Source organism: Anguilla rostrata, chromosome 2 (assembly GCF_018555375.3).
Source record: "Anguilla rostrata isolate EN2019 chromosome 2, ASM1855537v3, whole genome shotgun sequence".
Classification (NCBI taxonomy): Eukaryota; Metazoa; Chordata; class Actinopteri; order Anguilliformes; family Anguillidae; genus Anguilla; species Anguilla rostrata.
In genome coordinates, this window is record NC_057934.1 from 9,136,191 (window position 1) to 9,159,225 (window position 23,035).

Sequence of the window (23,035 nt, forward strand, 5' to 3'; positions counted from 1 at the left end):
TATATATTTTACAGTGATGGATCATTAAGGCATACATTTAAAATGAGAGAGAAACGAATCCTTCCAAAGAAAACACTAAAAAATAAAATTAAAAAATCCATAGTGTGCAGTAGGCTGCTTAAAATACCTTATTCCTGGACTGGACGTGTTGAACTCTCAGATCCAGAAAAGAGATCACATCGCTACAGCGTCCGGCATCCATCCCTTCTCAATTATTTAAATTAAAAGTTTCCCCTGGATATCAGTATTAATTAATCACATGCAATGTTCGCATATTATTCTCTGGCCTTGATATACCGGGCTGAATAAATTAAAATTATGTTTTTTTTCTTCGATGTGACATGCTCGGTTGTGCAATGTACAGTATCTTAACCGATGGATGTCTGGATGTTCAATAGACTAGTTTCATTAATTGTATTGTGTTTCATAGTTTTGGCTCCATCCCCTTCCACTGTTGCATTCAAACCACGCGGGGGCAGCAAATGAACACTGGCAATATTAAATCCAACAAATTACAATGTTCATTTGTCTTTATGCTGCGTGTGTAATAGAAAAGTAAATAAAAAATTGTACCGTGATTAAAAAAAAAAAATGCAGCAGCAATAATGGCTGTTTAAAATCCATAAACATTCAAACATCGAACATTAATGGTGTATTACAAGAGTTATCAATTCATGTTCCATGATTTTATCCATTTTATTGGTTGTATTTGACAGTTGTACTGATTGTTTTTAGATAGCTGTACTGACCGTAAAGATCTTAACGAATTGACCTTTCGACAATTATTTTATTTGACGTTTCCCTATCATTAACGGTTGTGTATTTCTACTGTCATTTACATATTTGAGTAATAATTCATTAGTGTTTTTGTAGACTGATTCATGATATTTGTCTGCCAGATTTCCAGTTATAAAAGCAACAAGAACACTACAATTCTGTATTCAAATGTTGTGCCGTATATGATTGTGTGATGCGTGATGATACTTTTTTCTTACATGTAGCCTACTGTAGAAACTAATTTGTGTTAATTCATTATCACGTGCGCACTTGCTGCCACCTTGTGGTGTCCATATAGCACTACAAGGACCTGTCGGTCTCTGTGTGAAACCAGTGAACAGGACGCAAAGGAAAGAGTCTTGTCTCCCTTTGGGCCGCCTTTTGACACATGACTGTGAGCTCAGCATTACTGCTACACCACCATTACAGAAAAATCCAGACTTACAGTGTGGGCCACTACTAACATACTAACTACTAACACTACTAACAAAGGTAAGTCAGGCCTGCTTGAAATTATTTTTCTTCCTAATTTGAACTCAAAGGTTACCATTTTGCTCAAAGTGGAGGGCCATTATTGACGCCTTATGTGCCGTCTAGGATGGAGAGGATAAGAAAGTAATGAACGTAAAGGAAAGAGTTGTAAATTGAGCAAGTGTCAAGTTATCTGAGCAATTTCTTTAATCGTGTCTAGATACAGGATGAGCCATCCTCCAAAATGTTTTTATGTTTTTTTAATGGGACAGGGTTGGAAAACAGAAGAAGATAGGTGTCTCCTCTTTGAACCCTCACAAAATTCCTAAATACAGGTTGATGTAGGCGAACCAAACATTGCTAAACTTGGCAGATGAGTATAACTTGTACTTATTTAGCTACCATACGAAAACTTACGTGTAGATCAGTCATTTCAGAAAATATATAGCAGCTATATCTGACAAAATAATAATAATAATAATGATAGTTATTCAGATTATTATTGCTATTGTTGTTGTTGTTTTGTTATTATTATTATTATTATTATTATTATTATTATCAACAGCATATCTATTTGGTAGCTAAATAATCTTAATAGCAACGGTGTGATTCGACTGGTGCTGCGCATGCGCAGTCAGTAGCGTAGGGGGCGTGGATAAACTAGAGCTGGGCCAGTCTGACAGCGGAGGGCAAGCGGCGGAGAGACAGACCCACAGACAGTCATGTCCACCGCCGAGGGGAAGAACGGAGCCGTAAGCGCCGTGGCCGGCTCCCGAGTGGGCTGTCGCAGCGTTGGGAATAAAGTGACAGTGGTGCTCGGAGCTCAGTGGGGTGACGAAGGTAAAGGGAAAGTCGTGGATTTGCTGGCACAGGACGCCGACATCGTCTGCAGATGTCAGGTAGGGAGTACAGACATTGCAGCTCGTTAACGTTACTTTAGCTGCCCAGCTACCGGGTAGGACGCAAATCCTGCTGCTAATGACCACAAGATCCACACAACTTTGGATAAGCGACGGGGATAGATGCGGAGCAATGCAACGCGTTTGCTGCCAAGACGACCAGTTGAAATATAACCTGACCAGCTGACTATCTTATTATATATTAAATTAGGGAGGACACAACCAGCTAGCTAAACTGGCTAGCTAATTAGCCAACGGTAGCTAAGCACATCGATGCCATAGTAACATAACGCTAGCAGTGCAGATAACTATGGGAATCTGAACGGTTTTAATGAAATCGGTTCTAGGACCAGGCTAAGCCAGCGAGCTCACGCTATAGTTAATTGTGTCACCGTGAGCTCTCTTAGGGCAATACTGAGCCCTATCGTGGGGTTATTTAGTCAGGATAGCCTGAGTTAGTTGGCTACCTTATTTTTGTTTAACAGCTTTGACAGGGGGATAAGATAGCCAAGATGCGAAAAGAAAAATAAACTGCTTGACTGACGAGAGTGACGACGGCTATAGCAGCCGCTGCTACCTTGCAGAACCAGTTAGCAGTCGATGTCACCTTGAGACCAGTGGCGTTCACCCTGGATGTCTCTGGCTCGCTAAGGTGCATGCTCTCACTGGCTATTTAGCAATCCTCTCTCGTGTTAAATAAGTGCGCTTGGCTGTGTAGTATACTTGTTTCTTTGCTACTTGAAAGTGTTTAAATGGACAGTTGTTTTTAAACATAAGCTAAGGTCCAGCTCATGTAGGCGCTAGCGTTAGCTGTGTCGGGAAATGAGAGCGGAACCCGTAGCTGGGACTTCGTGTCCGTGACCATTAACGCTAATAAGCCAGAGTGGCTATTTATTAACATAACACAGGGAAATTAATTTATTACGCACTCTAAAATGTTTTAATTGCACGAATATTGGTCTGTTGTGTTTCTTTTTCCATGTAGCAAGCGAGCTCCTCATCAGGAATTAATAATAAACACAAGCGCACCAATTTAAGTAAACCAGGGCAGCATATTTCACATCACCCAGCCCAGGTTCCGCATTTCATTTTCTCCGCAACAGGTCTAAAACATTTGCAGTGTAGCTAAGAGACGGACGTGCGTAGCTGGCTGGGCATTGAGATCAATAAAACGCTAATTTGGTTAGTTTTTTTGACAGAGTGCCGAGATTTCTTCGAGATGGCGTCAGGTGCACTCGTAGTAAGTAGCAGTCTGCGGTTACAGTGCACGCCTGGTTAATTACATAATATAGCAGCACGAGATCATTCTCATTTCTTACCCGGGATGTAAAACTGAAATGAAACTATTCGTAATATGATACATTTGTTTTGTGCCGTTTGTTTTGTACCATTGTTCCAAAATAGGTTGGCACAATAACAGCAATAACGTAGGTACAGAAAATAAGCAATTGCAGTACAACAAACAGGTATTAAGGTGAACCAGTATTTAACGGTGTTAAAGTGCACTGCCAAAAAGAACATAGGTAGGTACCTAACAGTTAACCTTAAGAAAAACAAACTGGCATCATACCAACACGCAGACTGGAATGTAACAATGTGCTATATAATCATCATTGTCTGAACGTCAATCAAGTAGTTTACATTGTGCCAAACAATCAGCAGTATCTTGCATTGCACATGGCAGTAACAACACGAAGAGCTGTGTTAAATTGTCAGAACTTGAGCATTGATCAGATTTTGGTGTTGGTCCCCCTAAGTGTGGGACCAGTGTTGACCAAATGTTGTATATTATGTTACTGTGATTAGTTATGTAACAGTAACTTGTTTAATCTCAGTGGGAATGCACAGATCTCCTTCAATGTTTCCAGCTGTGACCTGTAGCTAAGATTCTTGGTAGTTTTTGTGCTTAATATTTGACGGTGCCAGGCTACTTTGCTTTTGCTGAGGACAGGCTGTTGTGAAACGGTTAAACAAGGTCACAGGAAGTGGTTGAAAACCAAAAGTGTCTAAATGAGGAAGGGCATAAAAGGTTACCCCCCAACGGGACATTAATGTTTGATTGAAATCGAAAGGGCACCTCGAGCTGTTATTGAGGATTGGGTGGAAACTGGTTTAGAGCACTGCTAAAGCGTGTTGCGTACACTTGCTAGCACACTGCAACTAGGTCTTAAAGGGGAACTTTACTCTAAAATCTTTTTTGAATATATATTTCTGTGTTGCCTTTTTAATTCCTGTTGACAGCTCTTCGGAAATCATGTTCCGAACCTTTCAGCTACTGCCCCTGTTCGATTTGAGTCTATATTAGGAATAATTACCTTACGGAGAAGGAATGGCACTCCTAGTGCATAGCAGTTTAAACCGGTCCGGCTTTTACTAGCAGCAGGTGAGTGTACTGCATCAGAGAGAGGGAGTGCCAGCTTGATGGATTTTCTGTCCTTCAAAAATGGCAAAATTATGCAAATTATTAAGTACTATTCTGGTTTGAATAGGATTCAGTAGGATTTTTTCCCCCAAACATGTCTCAAGCGAGCCATCTTGCTTACAGACTAAACAAATCATGTTTTTGTTGAATCATTTGTTAGTATTGCCTAGGGCGTCAAGAAAGCATTCTGATTAAAATGCAAATGAGACACTAAGTATGTGCTTTGAGAAATATTTTTATATGGCACTAGAATCGTTCTAACAGTATTTCCTCAAGCATATTTATGAAGTTGGATTCATATTTGTTTTGGAAGTTATCCTACTGGGTGGTTCAATAACAAATTCATTTCTTCATGTTGTTATGCTTTCTCACGTGACTGACAAATAGACCGATTAGCTCCCAAGCACTCTGCTTGAATATTCTTCAAAATTCAAATATTAATATATAAACATTGTTTGGGCTGTCATCACACGTCCAAGCTCCTTGATGCACTAAAATCTGACAGAACATTTCCAGACCTCATTCTCCACTGACCTGCGAGCTGGCATTTGCATCTTGGCATGTGCACCACTATGTTTGACTCCGCACGTTGCATTCACGTGCCGGTTGTAAAACCTGGTGAGAGTAACTGATGTGCTGTGGAAGTGCTGTTTCCATCTTTGTAATGTTTTAAAGAGAGTTCATATTGACCCGTATTTTGTATTGACTGTGCTGTGGGATAAAAGTGCTTCCCCCGTCCAATCAGAGTGCATATATTTAAGAGCAATCGTCTTTTGGCAGTGGTCCAGTAATCTCATAGCTTCTGTGGCTGTCTCTCCAGCCCCCCTGTGCAATAGTACATAATGCAGTATTGATTTGACTTTGACATTAGACTAGTGTTCTATGATATCATGCATGATTTACCATATCAAACTCGACATTAAAACAGAGAGGAGCAGTTAACCAGTGGTTGGAGTGTCTTTATAAGCACAGAGAGATGAAAATGTGACCGAAAAATATCAGGCAACAATATCATGTTCAAGTATAAAATGATACATTTTAGGAATGTGCCAAATATGGGGTGTGCTGTCCAGATCATTGTCAGATAATCACAATCTGTTTTTCACCTTTAGGTTTGACCTTTATAAGTGAAGGGAGAGTCACGCTGCATTTGTGTATTTCTTTTCGAGGTGCAATATATATATAGGCTATATATATAGGCTATTAAAAGGAAAACCCTATACTATGTCCAGGCAAGAGCTGATGTCCTGACATGTACTTCCAAACGCGAGGAGGAAATGTAAGCTGAAACAATGTATGGAAGCCTATTTTCGGACAAAATAAAATGTTTTTTTTTTTTTTTTTTTTTCTTTTCATGTTTCACATGTAGTCATTCACTGTGAATTACTGAGTAGCAAAAAAATCGCATAGATTCTTAATATCAAAAACTATTTAAAAATAATGTTTAAAGTTTTTTTTTTTTTTTTTTTTTGCTTTGCCAAATCACATAAAGGGAGATGAAAAATATCAGGTGGTACGATATGTCGTTGCCAGATGCACTTGAGCCGGGGTGAAAAGGCGTCGATGTGCTGAGAGGGCTTTTCTTTCACGATTACGCATTCTATTGTTCTTGTGATTTTTACGCATTGTAGCTTTTCTTTGCGCGGTCCGGTGTATTTGCATTGGCTGGAATGTCAGTTGCCCAAGTAAGGAGGGACCGTGTTATTTTGGAAGAGCCAGGATTGGTGCGGTCTCCTGTTCTACATGTTAGGTTCTAATCATGTGGTGGCTGGTCAGTCACTGGCCTTAATCACATTCCATGCTCATTAGAAAATTAGATTTCAGGCAATGAGTGTAGTTCTGTGATTTACAGACCAGAGCTGATTTGATCCTGTCTTTGTTTCTTTAAAGAGCCCCCCCTCCCCCCCAAGAAAAAAGTTATTTAAACTATTTCCTGTTTCCTTTGGTTATTTATTTGTTTAATTGGCTTTATTTTTACAGCGGTTTGTACAGGTCATATTTTTTAACATAATGTGCACCTTCGTTACCGGGGGAATTCCTGCCTTTAGTTCAGTTAAAAAAACAAAAAAAAAACATGAAGTACATTTCTGACCCTTGCATTTTAAAAATCCTACCAAGCACTAGAATTTTTATTTCATAGAAAAAAAACTTTGAAGTCTGCTGCATTTTAATTAAAATTTACACTTACTTTAATTTTATTCACCTCAAACACAGTTTATTTCCGGCCACCTGTGTCCATGGTGTGAGCATTTCTAAGGGGGAAACTGCATGGATATGACTAATGCACAAATGGATGTGTTTTTTCCTTCTGTAGGCTGGCACTGCTCCAAGCCGACAGTCAGTGCACTCCCCATTTGTGTGCGTCATATTCATTTCACACTGACCACTCCCCCTGTTTGTGACATGTCCTTTTTCACACTGACCACTCCCCCTATGTCTGTCACATCCGTCTTGGACAGGACTCACGGATCTGCTTGATAGCACACAGAACCCACCCAACCGGCTAAATGGTCCCATCCTCTGTCTGTCTCTTCATCACGTATACAACCGGCACAAAAAATGTAAATGCACACCATCGACAAAACCCCGCCTAAAAAAACAAGGAAGTCCGTGAGAAGAGCAGTCAGAGAGATGGTGAACTTTCCTAACCTTTCCTGGATAGGTGCCATAGTTTCCCTTCAACTGTAGATTTAGTTTTTTCATATTGTAATGCATTGAATGTTAAAAGACAGCACAAACTGGTCTTGTTGATAGTATGCAAGATCCCCTTAAGGGCAGAGCGTGGAGGTGTGGACTTTGGCTCCACCCCTAAATAGAACCTCAGGTGTTCGCAGGTCTAGATCAGCATGAGTGACAGGATCCCTCTACAGCCTGAACAGTACTAAACACCGTGACAATCTGCACGTACACCACACACAGGTGTTTTCACTGCAGAAGATACTGCAGGCCCGGCTGCAGGTAACGTCCGTTGTGTGTGTTCGACTGCAGCCTGCTTTTCATCCCAGCTTCAGACCTACGCTTCTCCTTGTGAGGGACCCACTAAGTGGATTTGTTCTGCCTTTGTTGCCATAAATTATTTAGGGGACAAGGTAAAATGCGGGTGAGCCCCCTGACTGAGCTCGCCTCACACCCAGGGGTCAGTAGACCCCGGTGTAATTTGGCACACTGGTACCTTTCGGCGAACGTAGCACAGGATTAATCACCAGATGAAGTACAGCCAGACTGAGCCCCAGAACAGATGAGACGGGGTGCCTTGTGGGGGCGGGGGAGGGGACAAGATGACCATGCTGTAAGTTCTTATCTTCACATCTAAACACACAATGATTTCCTTTCGCAGCACTGTAGATCTGGGGACTGTGTCCCTGGTGCTGGAGATCTGCGGAGTACGCTGCTCTTCGTGGATAATCCGCGCTTGGCTGATCAGTGTTTGATTGCATGTTTAATTGAGCTCACCTGGTTTCTTGGCTCTGAATTTGTGTGCTGATGCGCTCGGCGGCCGTTTCTCGGGCTAATTTGGGAACGCACGCCCTGGTTCCCTTTTGTCTAAGATGAGTCATTCTGGCTTTCATATGAATTCCCGTAATGGCCGTGTTTCGAAATGGCAGCGCTGTCCTGAAATGACCCCATGGGTGTGAGAACATGAAGACACACCGGGGATATTCTAAATCTAAGGCTGTTCCTTCCCTTTACACCAAATCTTTTAGGTAACACAATGAGGGCTGTGACAATTAATCTAACAAATCATTTTAACTGATTGCAAAACATGAGGATTGATGGATTCTGAGACGGGAATTCAGTTCTACAATAATGTTGGATCCTAATCACTTCCCCAAAGTGCTCATCAGTAAGCGAACACTGCTGATCGCTGAGCGTGTTGGCTTCCACGTTGAAATGGATTTGAAATCCCCACCTGGTTTTACCGATGTCTTTAGTGTCTGTGACAGCAGTTTGCCCATAATTCATTATTCCAGTTCTTTGGTTCTTTGGTTGCTGCTCACTTTCTGAAGGCCTCTCTCTGTCGCCCGCATGCGCGAATCTAGGCTCCAGATTATGAGCTGAGCTGTAGATGAGGAGTTCTGCAGTGTTGGTCTGAAATTTGCGGCACGGGTTTTGAGACGTGATTGCGTCTCCTCGCTCACCGGCGCCCCCCTCTGGACAGGGGGGACTACCTGCACAGGCTGCTCACAAAGCATTCCCGGACCAGGTCAAGTGGGGCAGCGTGAGCCTAACTGGTGGACGGAGGGGCGAACGCTGGCCCTTTGCCTGTTCAGAGTCTCTCGTGTAAGAGAGCCTGGGCGTTTGGGGTGGTCCTCTGTTGTTTGTGTCAGCGAGAGAAGCAGGCTGTTCGTCAGCAGAGCGGGTTGGACGCGCGCCCGCCGGCCTTTGGCGGTGCGGGGCGGTCGGGGCCCTTTTCCTGCGTTCCAGCGTAAGTGTGGATTTCCTGCAGGAGAGTTTCCTCCGGGCTACAGGAGCAGTTCCTGTGCGCTGCAGAAGCGGTTCCTCAGGGCTGCAGAAGCAGTTCCTGGTTCCTTAGGACTGCAGAAGCAGTTCCTTAGGACTGCAGAAGTGATTCCTCAGGGCTGCAGAAACAGTTCTTCAGGGCTGCAGAAACAGTTCCTGGTTCCTTAGGGCTGCAGAAACAGTTCTTCAGGGCTGCAGAAACAGTTCTTCAGGGCTGCAGAAACAGTTCCTGGTTCCTTAGGGCTGCAGAAGCAGTTCCTGGTTCCTCAGGGCTGCAGAAGCAGTTCCTGGTTCCTGTGGGCTGCAGAAGCAGTTCCTGAGGGGTGCAGGAGTGGTTCCTGGTGGCTGCAGAAGCAGTTCCTGTGGGCTGCACCGGCTCCTGCGTAGCCGTGGCTGTCAGAGTCTGGCCTGGGGGCCTCAGTCAGGAACACATCATCTCTGCTCAACCGTTCGCTGGAGCTCACTGGCGTCTGGGGGACTTTCGTTGATGGAGGTTTTTCCCCTTAAGACTCAGTGTCTCCCTTATTTCGATTACAGCGAGTTTGTCCTTTTATGTCTGTGAATTGTTTACAGTAACCTGAACTGAGGATTTCCTTTCTCCGCTGTTGCCTCAGGGGCGTAAACGAGTTTTGCAAGCGCGTCGACTGACCGGGGTGTTTGTTGAGAGCGTCTGCACTGAATTGACAGCTCTCAGATCCAGTATTGTGTGCGTTTGTCTTCTTGTGGGCTGCTGTTGGGTGGGATAAACACCGGGGCATTTGGACACGTAGACTGTATGCCTTATTCCGGTCCTGGGAATGCTCTTATTTCTGGACTGTATGCCCTGTTCTGACACTGGGAATATTGTTACAGTCATAGGACTGTATGCCCTGTTCTGACATTGGGAATATTGTTACAGTCATATGACTGTATGCCCTGTTCTGATACTGGGAATATTGTTACAGTCATAGGACTGTATGCCCTGTTCTGACACTGGGAATGCTGTTACAGTCATAGGACTGTATGCTCTGTTCTGACACTGGGAATGCTGTTACAGTCATAGGACTGCGTGCCCTGTTCTGATGATGTGCATGCTTTTGAGAGCTGGTTGGAATAGCGAGGATGCTTGGGCTTTGGTGCCAAAACTACCACGTGCTATAAAACCAATGCAGTGCTCCTAAGGACAGCTTCAGTCAGAGAGGACAGCAGTAGCAGTGTGTTTGGGCTGAGATTCAGGCATGGGGTAGAAAGCAGTATCAGAGTGTTTTTTTGAGCTGCTCATGTCCTGCTTTTTGTGTGTAAGTAGGACAGGATCCTGGGCACAAGTTAAAAGCTGTGTTTAAGCCAAACATTTTCCTCATAGATGAAGTGGGCAATTGTGTAAATGGTAAATGGACTGCATTTATATAGCGCTTTTATCCAAAGCGCTTTACAATTGATGCCTCTCATTCGCCAGAGCAGTTGGGGGTTAGGGGTTAGGTGTCTTGCTCAAGGACACTTCGACATGCCCAGGGCGGGGTTTGAACCGGCAACCCTCCGACTGCCAGACAACCGCTCTTACCTCCTGAGCTATGTCGCCCCTATAAGTGTAGTAGATACAAATCTCCAGAACTGCAAAACCAAAACTGGCCAGAGACAGCCTTGAATTTTATCTCCTGTTCTGTTTTATGCATTTATTTTTCTCCTCTGTGATTGGTGAAATTGCAGAAGGCGTTGCAAACTGGCGATTTTTGTTCAATGAATGCACATGATAATGTGAACTGAACTGTTATTTCATTGTAGGAAAGAGCTGTAACTGCAGTCAATGGTGAATCAGATCATTGCTCTGTAAGGAAGGTCAGACAAGAAAAAGAGTCAGTAAGCTGAGAATTTAGCTCATTCTGATAAGTTGATAAGTTAAACACATGGTAGTTTAAAGATTTCCTCAGGTCTTTACACATTTGCACAGTCTAATGGTTGTTACTTATAAAGACAAGACTTGGAGTTTAAGACTTACGTTCAAGGTCAAGGTCTTTGTGTTCCTTTGGGCAGTAACAGTGTATTGTCTCTGAGATTGTCTGAATGCAGTAGAGTTACTTAATTTCAATCATTTAAAAAGCTCATCCAATGTTTGCAATGTTTGTAGAAATGGGCTTAGATATCTAAGATTGGTAAACATTTTTAGCCGTCCAAATGAGATGATAAATCCTTTGAGGAAGCTGATGGTGTATTTTGAAGGGCTGTATATACCTGAGTCCTACTTCAAGTCTTTAAGGTTTAAGATCACAAATATGTGTTTATAATGTTCTTAAATGAACAGGCTTATACTGATGTAAGAAAATCTTCCGGTAGTTGATAGAAATGGAGTTCTAGAACACTGACTTAGAATTTTGAGAAAGCATTCCAAAAAACCTAGCCTACTTTTCAATGAGAGGCACCCTGGTCATGAACAAAGTAAACTTACTGCAGGGTTGAGAGTACTGTGCGTTCCAGGGGGTGTTGAAAGAGCGTATCCACACCCATACATTTTTTCGTTATCCTCTTTTTTTCAAAGGAATTGTTTGATGGATAATCACTTCATCAGGGAAAACACCCTGTTAGTCACTGGTGTTTTGTGGATATAGTTGGCCCCTCCCCTTTATCTGTTGTGACCTGTAGTCAGCCCCCCCCCCCCCCCATCCTGTGTGACACGTTCTTCAGCTAATCAGGTGGCCAGATTTCTGTTTGGGTGCCGTGTTTCCATGGCAGCTCGGCTGTGATTTTCACGCTTTTCTCTTCAGTGGGATCGCATTCCTTTGAGTGAATAGCCTTGACGACGACACCCTTAGTAATTAGCAGACAGGACCTCAACGGGTTTTCAGGGGTGGGTGTCAATATTAGGCTGCAAACAATGGCCCAGCCATCGGCATGACGACGGAGCAATCTCCAGGTTGAATTAAGGTTGACCTGGCATTCTGCATAAGGTGCACATGGCCATGTGGACAGGTATGCAGCTGGTGACACGTGATGTCTGTCTTTTGGGGATGGGAATACACAGGTGTGGGATTTCTTTATATTGGTTATCGAAATACCCCAGCTTTTTTCACCGTAAAATCAGCAGCCAATGTTCCCTTCCTGTGTGTGTCTCACCCCCCCCCCAAGGGGGCAGTAATGTACCCCTCCCGTGTGTGTGTCTCTCTCCAGGGGGGGAATAATGCCGGGCACACCGTCGTGGTGGACGCGGTGGAGTACGACTTCCACCTCCTCCCCAGCGGGATCATCAACCCCAATGTCACCGCCTTCATCGGTGAGTGTCCGGTGGCAGACGCCTTTCGGGATCTTTCCGTCCCCCGCGGGGGGGACCCTCCAACCTCATCCTGGGGCCCTGTGGGGGGGGGGGGCTAAAATACAATAAAGCACAAAGACAGAAACAGCAGTGATGCACTTGAGCCAAGAGATACAGCCCATTGTCAAGAGAGCCACTCCGCAGATGGGACAGTCATGTACTAAAGGACTCCTTTCCCTGGTCACTTAGTGACCTGCGACATGCAGGGCCTTGCAGCCATAAGCACATTTAACTAACAGGTAGGGTACAGATAGGTTTCAACAATGTCTTCCTCTGAGAATACACTGCAGCGAGCATTTTATCACGGAATAAAAAAATGTCTCCCAGAGAAACTCGGGAGTCTGTAAACTGTAATGACACGGTGGAGGCTGTATGTTGTTTAATAGGCAGCACAGAGGTATAAAAAGCATTCAGAAAATGTGGAGTGACTCCTGTCCCATGCAGGTACATGTTTGGAATGCTGTTTTCTGTTTTACTGTGAAACTGAAGTGCGGTGAGGCGTCTGGTGCAGTGCGTGGGGCAGCTGACTCTCGACCCTACGTGATGTCCCCCTCGCACCGTGTGGGCACGGGTTCGAGCCCCTTCACGGCACCTTCTCAGCTGCGGCCCCTTCTTTGCTTGTTACCCTCTTTGCTTTCTCCCTGTCAGAATACAGCCACAGAACAAATAGAAGGTTTGCTCTCCTTTAAGAAAAAAAGTGTAACTGACTACTTTAAATTATGTCAACCAACAAAAACCAGCCGAACCTGCAGCTCTATCGGACCAGAGCTGAGAACCCCTGCTTCCACCGCATCTTGTCTTTTGAAACACACTAATTGTGTTTTTATGTTTGAAAATCAGTAGAAACAAGGTGTTAACCTCACCCCAAAACATTCCTGAAGTTGCAAGTTCTTACTGGTACCACCATTGTGAGAGTCGCAATATAAAAGAGGCTTAAAATATGTGAAACCTTGGCCCCAATGTGTCGCTTAAAATAAATAGTGCAGTATTGCTGCGCTCCAGGTATGCATATGAGTTCAGCTGGAGGAAAGAGAGTGAACTCAGGAGCTGAGCTCGGGATGACCCAATAATCTCATTTTACTTCGCTTATTTATGCGTTTAATGTCTGTCTGAGGCTGCAGAAGGAACCAGCAGCAGCCGCACAAGATGGACTCCGGGTCCTAATGGGGTTATCTTCAGCAGATTCATGGCCTTCACCCTGCAATATATTTCGACCAGTGGAAATGCAGGCCTATTTATGGTGTTTGGGTTGCGTCGATGTCTTCTGCTGTGCTAAGCAACCACTGCCATTCTTTCTGACAATTAATCTGAATCTCAATGCCCTTCATTAAAAAATGATTTACAGGCGTTTACAATAGCTGTTCTCAGACGAAGGACGCCTGCAGCTGAATGTGATGATCCATGTGTATCAGGAGAGAGGGATGTGATGCCACTGTGAAAGCTGAGAGCAGAGTGCTTTCTCACTGTCCTTGCGTTCTGTTTGTCGCGCTCTTTTCCCTTCTTTGGTAAGACCGCGTCCCTGTTAGGGCTGCTGGGTGGCTCATGCTGTGTTAAGGCGCCTGTCCAGGGGGGTGGGGACGGGCCCCGCGGTCTGGTCCTGAATTGGGACCGTGCTGACCGTAACCGGCAGCTCTGCACGGTGCAGTTGGCTGTGGTCTCACCCCAGGAAAGGGGGGGGGCGGGCGCAGTTTACGGGTTACAGTGACCCCTGCTGGTCAAATGGGTGCCTTCGGGTCCAGCTGTGAATTTGCAGGTGAAGAGTCCTCCTCAGACTCATGTCTGTGTGAGACCGACTCGCGAACTGCGACGTGACGAGAAGCGGAGGCTGACGTGGCGTTTTTGTTCTTTCTGTGTTTTTAAATTCCTGCAGGCAACGGGGTGGTGATTCATTTGCCGGGCCTTTTCGAGGAGGCCGCGAAGAACGTATCCAAGGGGAAAGGTGGGTACAACGGCCCAGGATGTTGTTCAGACTTGTCCCTTGTTTGGTGCTGTTTTGCTGCTGCCCGTGGAAACAGTTTTTTTTTTCTTTTTACCAGACTTTGTTTTGAAACTTTTGCTCATTAAATTTGTGTGATTCGTGTAGATCCGATGAGTTTTTGAAATTTGGGGGGGGGTGTAAGCCATCAACTCTCTTGTTTTTTTGTGATATAATTTAATGACTGGGTCACAAAATGCCTTTTGTAATACAAGAACCAGGCCATTGTCTGTAAGAGTGCAAAGTTTGGTGGACATAAAACCCTCCTTTCCCCGAAGATATAAAGCAGGGGCAAAAACCCACTTTCTGGGAACTTCCATAGACATAGACATGGAACTGCGTCCCCCGAGAGGCCAGAGATTTTGGCGGTATGCCCTTCAGCACATGCCTGACAAATCAGGAGGTGGTGCTGGAGGGTGTGCGCAGGACTGCGGCCAATTGTACGGAGCCGGGCTGAGCCGGGAGGCGGGGCTTATCAGCTGTGTTTCCTCTGTGCCCACAGGTCTGGAGGGCTGGGAGAGCAGGCTGATCATCTCTGACCGGGCGCACATCGGTACGTGTGTGTGTGCGTGTGTGTGTGGGTGTGTGTGTGTGCGCAAGTGTGTGTGTGTGTGTGTGTGTGGGTGCCTGGCTGCATGCGTGTGTGTGTGCACGTGTGTCCGTGTGTGTGTGTGTGTGTGTGTGTGTGTGCAGTGTGTGTGTGTGTGTGTTGTGGGTGATGCTGTGTGTGCATGTCGGTGGTGGTGGTGTGTCGTGTCGTTGTGTTATGTGGTGTGTGTGTTTGTCACTCTACCAGGTACTTAACAAAAGGCTAACGTACTGTATAAATGCCACGCACAAATCACACTCACACAAAGGGGGTGATATTTAATACGGAAAAGGTAACTGATCTCCAGCAGGGCAGCACAGTGCACACACAAAAGCAACAGGGACAGGACAGGGCTCTTTTCCCAGAGCTGCTGCTGGTTCTTCATGGTTCTGGGTGTAGCTGAGGAGTATGACTGTGAGAACTTTGCACGCGTCCCTCAGCAATAAATCACTAAACGCCAGCAGCTTAATTTACTTTCGCTTGATTTACTTTCCGCAAAAGTAAATGGATGGATTTGAAGCCATCTTTGCTCATTTGCATGCTAATGTGTTTGGTAAGTCCAAACAAAAATATATTATTTATTTAATCACTGCAGCATTAATGTATGTAATAAATTTTCCCCCAGTTGTAGCCCATAGGGATCATGGTCGATTGTGTTTCTTTCTGTGAGTCGAACCCTTCGGTGTCACAGTGGTGATGCGGGAGCTCCTTAAATGGTGTTTAAACTTTAAGCAAATGGAGAATGAGCCTTCTGTGTTGGTTCAGCGCCAATGTTTGGGGTTTGAGGGGCGTTGCCCTGGAGACCTGACTCAGCGCACGGGGAACTCTTGTCCTGAAAACCAGGGGTCTGGCTCACTCTTCTGGAACGGGGATGGGAGCTCTGTGGTTGGAGGGTTTGGGCCTCTCTCTGAAATGTACATGCTTCCGTTAATGCTTAGGCCCTTAACAGACGCTCGTATGAGAATGACTAATACAGCTTACAGACTTGTCTAGAGCTGAGCATTTAGGCCAAATGCTTGGATCATGGGAACAAGAGCTGTGCCCCTCCTGGGAGTCAAACCCGCAGTCTCTGAGTTATACAAGCCCAGCTCCCTGACTCTTATGCTACACCGCCAGCGGTTCATCTTCCTCACCGCTCCTCTCATCCTCTTCCTCCCTCCGCAGTGTTTGATTTCCACCAGGCCGTCGATGGGGCTCAGGAGCAGGAGAGGCAACAGCAGGCCGGGAAGAAGTAAGACTGGCTCTGTGCATCGCTGTCCCCACTCACACACACACACACACACACACACACACACAATCACACATACACACACACTCACACATACACACGCACGCACACACACACACACACACACACATTCACCATACATACACTCACACACTCACACACACACTCACCATACATACACTCACACACTCACACACACACACACACAATCACACATACACACACACACCCCACACACGCGCACACACACATGCACACACGCACACACATACACAGACACACGCACACGCACGCACACACACGCACACACATACAGACACACACACACACACATACATACACACACGTGCGCACGCACACACACACACACACTCTCTCCTCTGCTGTCCTCCCTCACCCTGGCCTCTTTAGCCCCCGGAGCCAATAAAAGGTAGATCAGGGTAGGTTCACCCCTGAAGGGCAGAGTCAGGCTGAGGTCCCCTCCCAAAACCCCCGCGGCCTGACTAGAGCGCTGATCTCTGGGATACCCGCGCGTGGGCGTGGCACGGGCCACATTGCTGTCATTCCTCCTGGGTGCGGAGTCGGAAAGGTTTGGGAGGTTGCGGGGGCTAATTCGCCCCTCTCTCCTCGGTCTGAATGGAGCTCGGGAGGCCGGACGGATCCGGCCGGAATCTTTGAGCTGCGGGGGAGAACAGGGTTCCCATGGGATCAGCCGCCTGCGTGATTCATGTTTTCCTGCTCTGTTAGCATTGGAGTTTAACGTCAGGGAGGTTTGGGGACGGCCATCTTCAGTGCTGTTACCTCTGCTGGGAAATTGTATGTCAGAAGTGTGAATCATGAAATTGGCTAAATAAAAACAAGGAGGAGGAAGTATTTCTTACTCAGAACTTACTGTATAACCTCTTCTGTATTTGATGCAATACAAAGTAATGTTTGTATTGCAGTGTTATGTTAGTTCAGGAGTGCCATAATTAATATAGAAGGATACAGGTGTGCTTATAAATATGAAAGTGAAATTTTTGCTATAGTCTGTTGTGTGATTTGGCAGGGTTTGTAGCCCAAATATAGTGACCTGTGTTTTTATGGTTAAATTAGACCATGAGTGAATGCCCTGTTTGGATTTCAGATTGTTATCACCGTGCCACCTAGAGCGCTCCCGGAGAGCTAGCATTGTTCTGAAGAGAGGTGTGTCTCTCGCCGCCAAGAGCTAGCAGCCGGTGGCTAGCAGGATGTGGCTAGGCAGTTTGCTAGTGAGAGAAGCTCATTCCAGGAATGACTGTCAGGTGCTAAACGGGTTTGGCCTGTATCCTTGAGTGAACTTAATTGAACTTAACATAACTATTTTTGTTGTGGCGAAGTTGATATGTTTTTGTTGTGGTAAAGTCTAAATTCAGACTAAAAGCACTGTTCAAAGGCAAACCATATGACCTGTGAGTAATGTAGTTTTTCTCCCCTTTTTTTTGTTTTTAACCTATGCCGCACCCAGCTTGGGCACGACGAAGAAGGGAATCGGCCCAGTATATTCGGCCAAAGCGGCCCGCAGCGGACTGCGGATATGTGACCTCCTGGCTGATTTCCAAGAGTTTTCCGAAAGGTAACGGAATTCCCATACTGATCCGGAACCCTGTAAAAGAACCCATGTGAACTTCCTGTTGAATGTCCTGCTCTTCCTGTTGAACAGTTGTTCTGGTTTGTTGTTTCTTTTTTGGTTTGCCTTTGTCTCAGGGATGTGTAGCAGCAGATGTGTAACCAGGGTGTGTGTGTGGGGGGGGGGTCATTACATTTGAATCTGCAAAAATAAATTTGATGCATTTTCAGTCACATCAATGGGGAAACTAAAGGAACATTGCTTTCCTTTTTTATTTTAAAGAGAGCGGGCAGCCCTCCTTATATTATCTCTTGACTTTATTCAGACAAGGGGAAATCTGAGCGTTACAGTTAAACCTTTGAAGGGGAGGTTTTTTTTGGAACTTTTGTCCAACATTCAAAGTGTTCTAGAACTCCCATTGCTTTCAGTTACCAGTAGTGATTGTTACATCAGCATTAGAATGTCCAGTTAAGAACATTCTAGTGACACATTTGTGATCTCACACCTTGGAGGGTTCAGGATGAACCACGTAGCAGTTATTGATTCCAGGCCCTTTTTTGATCAGTTTTAACTTTTGTCTCTTCACTCAGATTTAAAGTATTAGCCCTGCAGTACAAGACCATGTACCCAAAACTGGAGATCGACATTGACGGCGAGCTGGAAAGGCTAAAGGTGGGTCTTCACCTCCCAGCTGATCTATCCAAAACTGATCAGGGTATCGAAGAGGAATACTAAGTGTTATTGATTTAGCCATGATGTTATTACTGTAAACTGAAGGACGAGCTCCAGGTCACAGTACTCCATGAAATTTCAGAATGTGCTCCATGCTCCGGACAGTTATTGCGATCAGTGATTCCACATAAAGAGTGTGTAGTTATGGAAAAGAATTTTGAACACAAGCGGAATTATCCAGCACTCACACGTTCCATCAAACTTGGAGAAATTATGTGATAATTAGATGTGGCAAATTTAGTAACCCACATAATTATACTGTCCTGCTGCATTAGTTTATGAAAAAGTGTGTGTGTGTTTGTATTTATGTTTGTGTGTATTGTGTGTATGCTTGTGTGTGTGCGCAGGTCTATGTTGAGAGGATAAAGCCGATGGTGCGGGATGGTGTGTATTTCCTGTATGAGGCCCTGCATGGACCTCCCAAGAAGATTCTAGTAGAGGGAGCTAACGCCGCCTTGCTGGACATTGACTTTGGTGAGTTTCCCCCGTCCTGTTCCTAATCCCCCCCCCCCCCCCATCCTGACCCCAAACCCCCTTATTTAAATGGTCCCCTCATTTATGTAATCTGACCTTGTGTGAAAGTCCTGAGCTTACTGCTGCAGACTGCACATGCATGCATCAAGTCAGTGTTCTGGAACTCTACTGTTTTAAATAACCAGCAGTGATTGTAACATCAGCGTTAGAATGTTTGGTTAAGAACGTTTTAACCTTAAAGGGTTAAAAGTGCAGCATGTAACGTGCCCTTATCATTCACGCCCTTTCCTCCTGACTACACGGCTGAGTTGTGGAGGCCTGGTTTACGTCCTCCTTTAGCCTTACGTCATTCCCTTCCCAGCAGCCCCTGTGCTCTCTCTCCTCAGGGACCTACCCCTTTGTGACCTCATCGAACTGCACGGTGGGCGGAGTCTGCACCGGGCTGGGCATGCCGCCCCAGAACGTGGGCGAGGTGTACGGAGTGGTCAAGGCCTACACCACCCGCGTGGGCATCGGGGCCTTCCCCACCGAGCAGAGCAATGTGAGAGAGACCGCTTTTCGTACGTCATTCAAAATGTATAATAGGATAGTTATTACTTGTTTTGCATCATTTTTATTGGAAGATGCCCCTCATCCAGAGCTCCTGTTGAATTTCTAAAGACAGATATCAGTTTAAGTTCCTTGTTTTGGCGGGGGGGAGGTTGTAGAATAGTACATTGGCAGTGCCCCACTCGGGACGTGAACCTGCAACCAATTTACAGTGATCCAGTCCAGGGATGAGCTGTTTGTTGCTGCCCGCGGCTAATTAGCTGATTGAACCGTGGGTAATTGGTGGAAAGGAAACCAGCACCAGCGCACCAGCCCTCCAGGAACAGACCTGCCCGTCCCCGCAGACCCATCCGTTTAATCAGATGTCTCCCCTGGATGCGATCGCGGCCGGAGCAGATCCATTCCGCTGATTGGTCCTAATTAGACGCTGTGCAGACTCTCTGCGAGCGCCGCTGCCGCGGGGTGTGAATAAGTCTGAATCACTGCTTGCGCTTGGCTGCGTTCCCCCGGCTTCCTCGCCATGAATTTCTGCTGCCGCATATTAATAAGCCTCAAAAGACATTTGGTTTAGACAGCCAGGAGGGTCAGGTACTCAGACTGCTCTATCTGGCGCCCCCTGGTGGTAAAGCATCATTTAGGGAGGCCTTGAAAATTGAACAGGAACTGAATTTCATCAAATACGGCATATACATTATGGCCGAAAGTATGTGGACACCCAAACATCACACCAGGATGCTTGTTGAACGTCTTGTTCCGAAATCCACCGGCATTAATGTGGAGTTGTGCTTCCAGAGGCAGTCTGGAACGCAGAAGTAATTGTTGTAGCCCAGAGCAGACAGTAATTTGTACGTGCTACGCGCTTCAGCGCTGAGCAGTGACAGTGACAGTACTACGGTGAAAGTCACTGAGTACAGCCCATCTGAGTACGGTGTTTGTCTATGGAGATTGCATGGCTGTGTGCTTGATTTTGTGCGCCTGTTAGCAAAGGATGTGGCTGAAGTAGCTGAACCCGCTAATTAGAAGAGGTGTCCACATACTTTTGGCCATATAGTGTACATGCTGCGTAAGGTGCTTGTGTTAAAAAAAAACGCCCATTGCTTCTTATCTGAATCAGAGCAGAGCTTCCTCTGAGTAGTGTTATTTTTGTCAGAGACAGAAAATTCAGGAAGTCTGAAGTTCTCTGTCTGACGTTTTTTTCTCCGTCCTCCCACAGGAAATCGGGGAGCTCCTCCAGACCAGGGGGCGGGAGGTGGGGGTGACCACCGGCCGGAAGAGGCGGTGCGGCTGGCTGGACCTGGTGCTCCTCAAATACGCCCACATGATCAACGGCTTCACCGCGTGAGTCACATGACCTGGCGGCGGGAAAATGCACAGAGACGCGGCGGGGAGCTTGTTCCACCACTGGGGGGGCAGTAGTATGTGGGGTTATTTTAATAGAGGAAGAGAGGTGGGGCTATGGCCGATGAATATCTCTCTCTTATGGCTGAATATCTTTCTCTCTTTCTCTTTCTCGGCTGCTGTATTGCAGTTTAGCCCTTACTAAGCTGGACATCCTGGATGTGTTTCCAGAAATTAAAGTGGGCGTGGCCTACAAGGTCAACAATGAACAGATACCTCATTTCCCAGGTAAGGTGGAGCTCCTGTTCAGCGTGTTGGTGTGCCTTGGTGTGAAATCTTTGCTTTGGTACTTGTCTAGATAAAAATATTCATGTTGCATGTTCTGGCTCTGATCCAAATTGCATTACTGGTGGTGAAGTTTCGGGCTTTTCAAGCAGATCTCTGCTGTGCCCAGTACCGAATACCAAAAACTGAAAAGTGTGAACATTTAAGTTGGTATCAAATCTTGTGCCAGCTATAAATTTAGTGTCAGCACAGAGCCAGAGACTGACTTTATATAGTATTAGAAAAACCTCTCTTTCTGTCCTCCCTCCCCTTTTCTCTCCTTCCTCTCTCTCCTCACGCCTCCTCGTCTTCCTCCTCCTTCGTCCCGGTAGCGAATCAGGAGGCCTTGCAGAAGGTGGAAGTGCAGTACGAGACCCTGCCCGGCTGGAACATGGACACCTCCTCTGTCCGCACCTTCCAGGAGCTTCCGGAACAGGCGCAGAAGTTTGTCCGCTACATCGAGGAGCACCTGCAAGTGCCTGGTGAGGCATTTTAACTCAGGAATGGTGCTGGTGCTTCAGCGTTGGCTGCGTGTGCTTAAGTGAGCGCTTAAGTTAACGCTTAATGAAGTTAGCACTTAAGTTAGCGCTTAAGCTAACGCTTAATGAAGTTAGCACTTAAGTTAGCGCTTAAGCTAACGCTTAATGAAGTTAGCACTTAAGTTAGCAGTTTAGTTAATGCTTAAGTTCAAGATTGGCTGTGAGAGTTGAAGCATTTCTAAATGAAAATATGCCGCCCAGACAACTTGTTCAGCCAATCTTTTCACACAAATCATGTCCTGGCAGGCTGGTGTTCTTTCTGTACCGCTGTGAGTGAGAGTGCCTGTGCTGTGGTGGATGAGAGCCTGTTTTTCTCTCTCTTCTCCCAGTGAAGTGGATCGGCGTGGGTAAATCACGGGAGTCCATGATCCAGCTCTTCTGAGGACCACACAGCCCAGCACGGCGTAACCCCGCTCCCTGAGATTCCACAGCTTCCTGTCCCCCTAGAGGTCAAGGGTCAGGGTTCCGGGGTTACCACAAAAAGGACAACGCTGCATGTCGACGTTTCTCAGTGCGGGACACCCCCCCCCCCAATCTCCAGGGCAGCAGCACAACAGTGCACCAACCAGGGGGCATGTCCCCACAGCAACCACGCCCACCTCTAGCCCCGCCCGCCCACCCACCCACCACGCACGTGTATATATCCTCCTTCTTTATTCTTCCAGGAAAAGGACCAATCGGTAGCGCAGTGTCAAAATGAAACCCCTCCCACTTTTCTCCGGTTCCCCTGTCTCTGGGCTTTTCGTCTGTGTCTGACGTCCCCGCAGCTGTTTTAAGTGTACATGCGTTGTTTGCCTTAGCTGTTCTGAGAATGCCTGTCATTCATACTCTGCCTTGTCTGACTGACTCTCTTCCACTCCACGGGAATTATGGGAGGGTGCCGCTGTTGCTGACAACCGGTCCGGTGGTGTTAAAAAAAATCTTTTAATTTCTTTCTGTTGGAAGGACTGGCTAACCTCTCTTTTTATCTGTCTCTCTGCCTCTCTCTCTGTCTCTGTCTCTCTCTCTCTCTCTCACATTTGCCTGTTACATAGCCTGTGGAAACCAGGAAAGGGGGGAAATGTCTTTGTGGTCCTAAGTCTAAAGTCAGGGAAGCAAAGAGCCCTGCGTTTAAAGAGGTCAGGATGTGTTCTTAAAACTACTGAAGAGCAGGACATATACAACTACTGTAGCAATAATTTATAATCAAACAGAAGTCCATTATCCGTGGGGAAATCTATTGTCCTTTATTAAATCCATGACAGTGTCCTAGGAGAAGTCTGTTATCCCAGGAGAAACACAGTATCATTCAGCCATGTGTGCAGTGATTGCGTGATCCTGTGACCGTGATCAGAGGTGGGCCAAAGGTCCAGGTTTACGGGTCCCAGTGTTGTGTGTTCTGTATCA

The 23,035-nt window shown here is 45.9% G+C and overlaps 1 protein-coding gene across 2 annotated transcripts; it reads left to right on the forward strand.

The window, feature by feature from the left end:
• Positions 1–1,906: 1,906 nt before the first annotated feature.
• On the forward strand, positions 1,907–22,970 carry LOC135245234 (adenylosuccinate synthetase isozyme 2). 2 transcript variants are annotated; one of them, XM_064318154.1, is made up of 13 exons: positions 1,907–2,147; positions 12,172–12,274; positions 14,184–14,252; positions 14,791–14,841; positions 16,042–16,108; positions 17,592–17,699; positions 18,284–18,365; positions 18,773–18,899; positions 19,286–19,440; positions 20,662–20,786; positions 20,977–21,074; positions 21,443–21,592; positions 21,979–22,970. In XM_064318154.1, exons 1-13 carry the CDS (start codon positions 1,971–1,973, stop codon positions 22,029–22,031), a joined length of 1,365 nt encoding a protein of 454 aa, XP_064174224.1. In that variant the 5' UTR covers positions 1,907–1,970; the 3' UTR covers positions 22,032–22,970. The 2 variants fall into 2 exon arrangements, with proteins under 2 accessions (XP_064174224.1, XP_064174231.1); XM_064318161.1 differs by lacking the exon at positions 1,907–2,147 and adding an exon at positions 3,352–3,387.
• Positions 22,971–23,035: the final 65 nt, after the last annotated feature.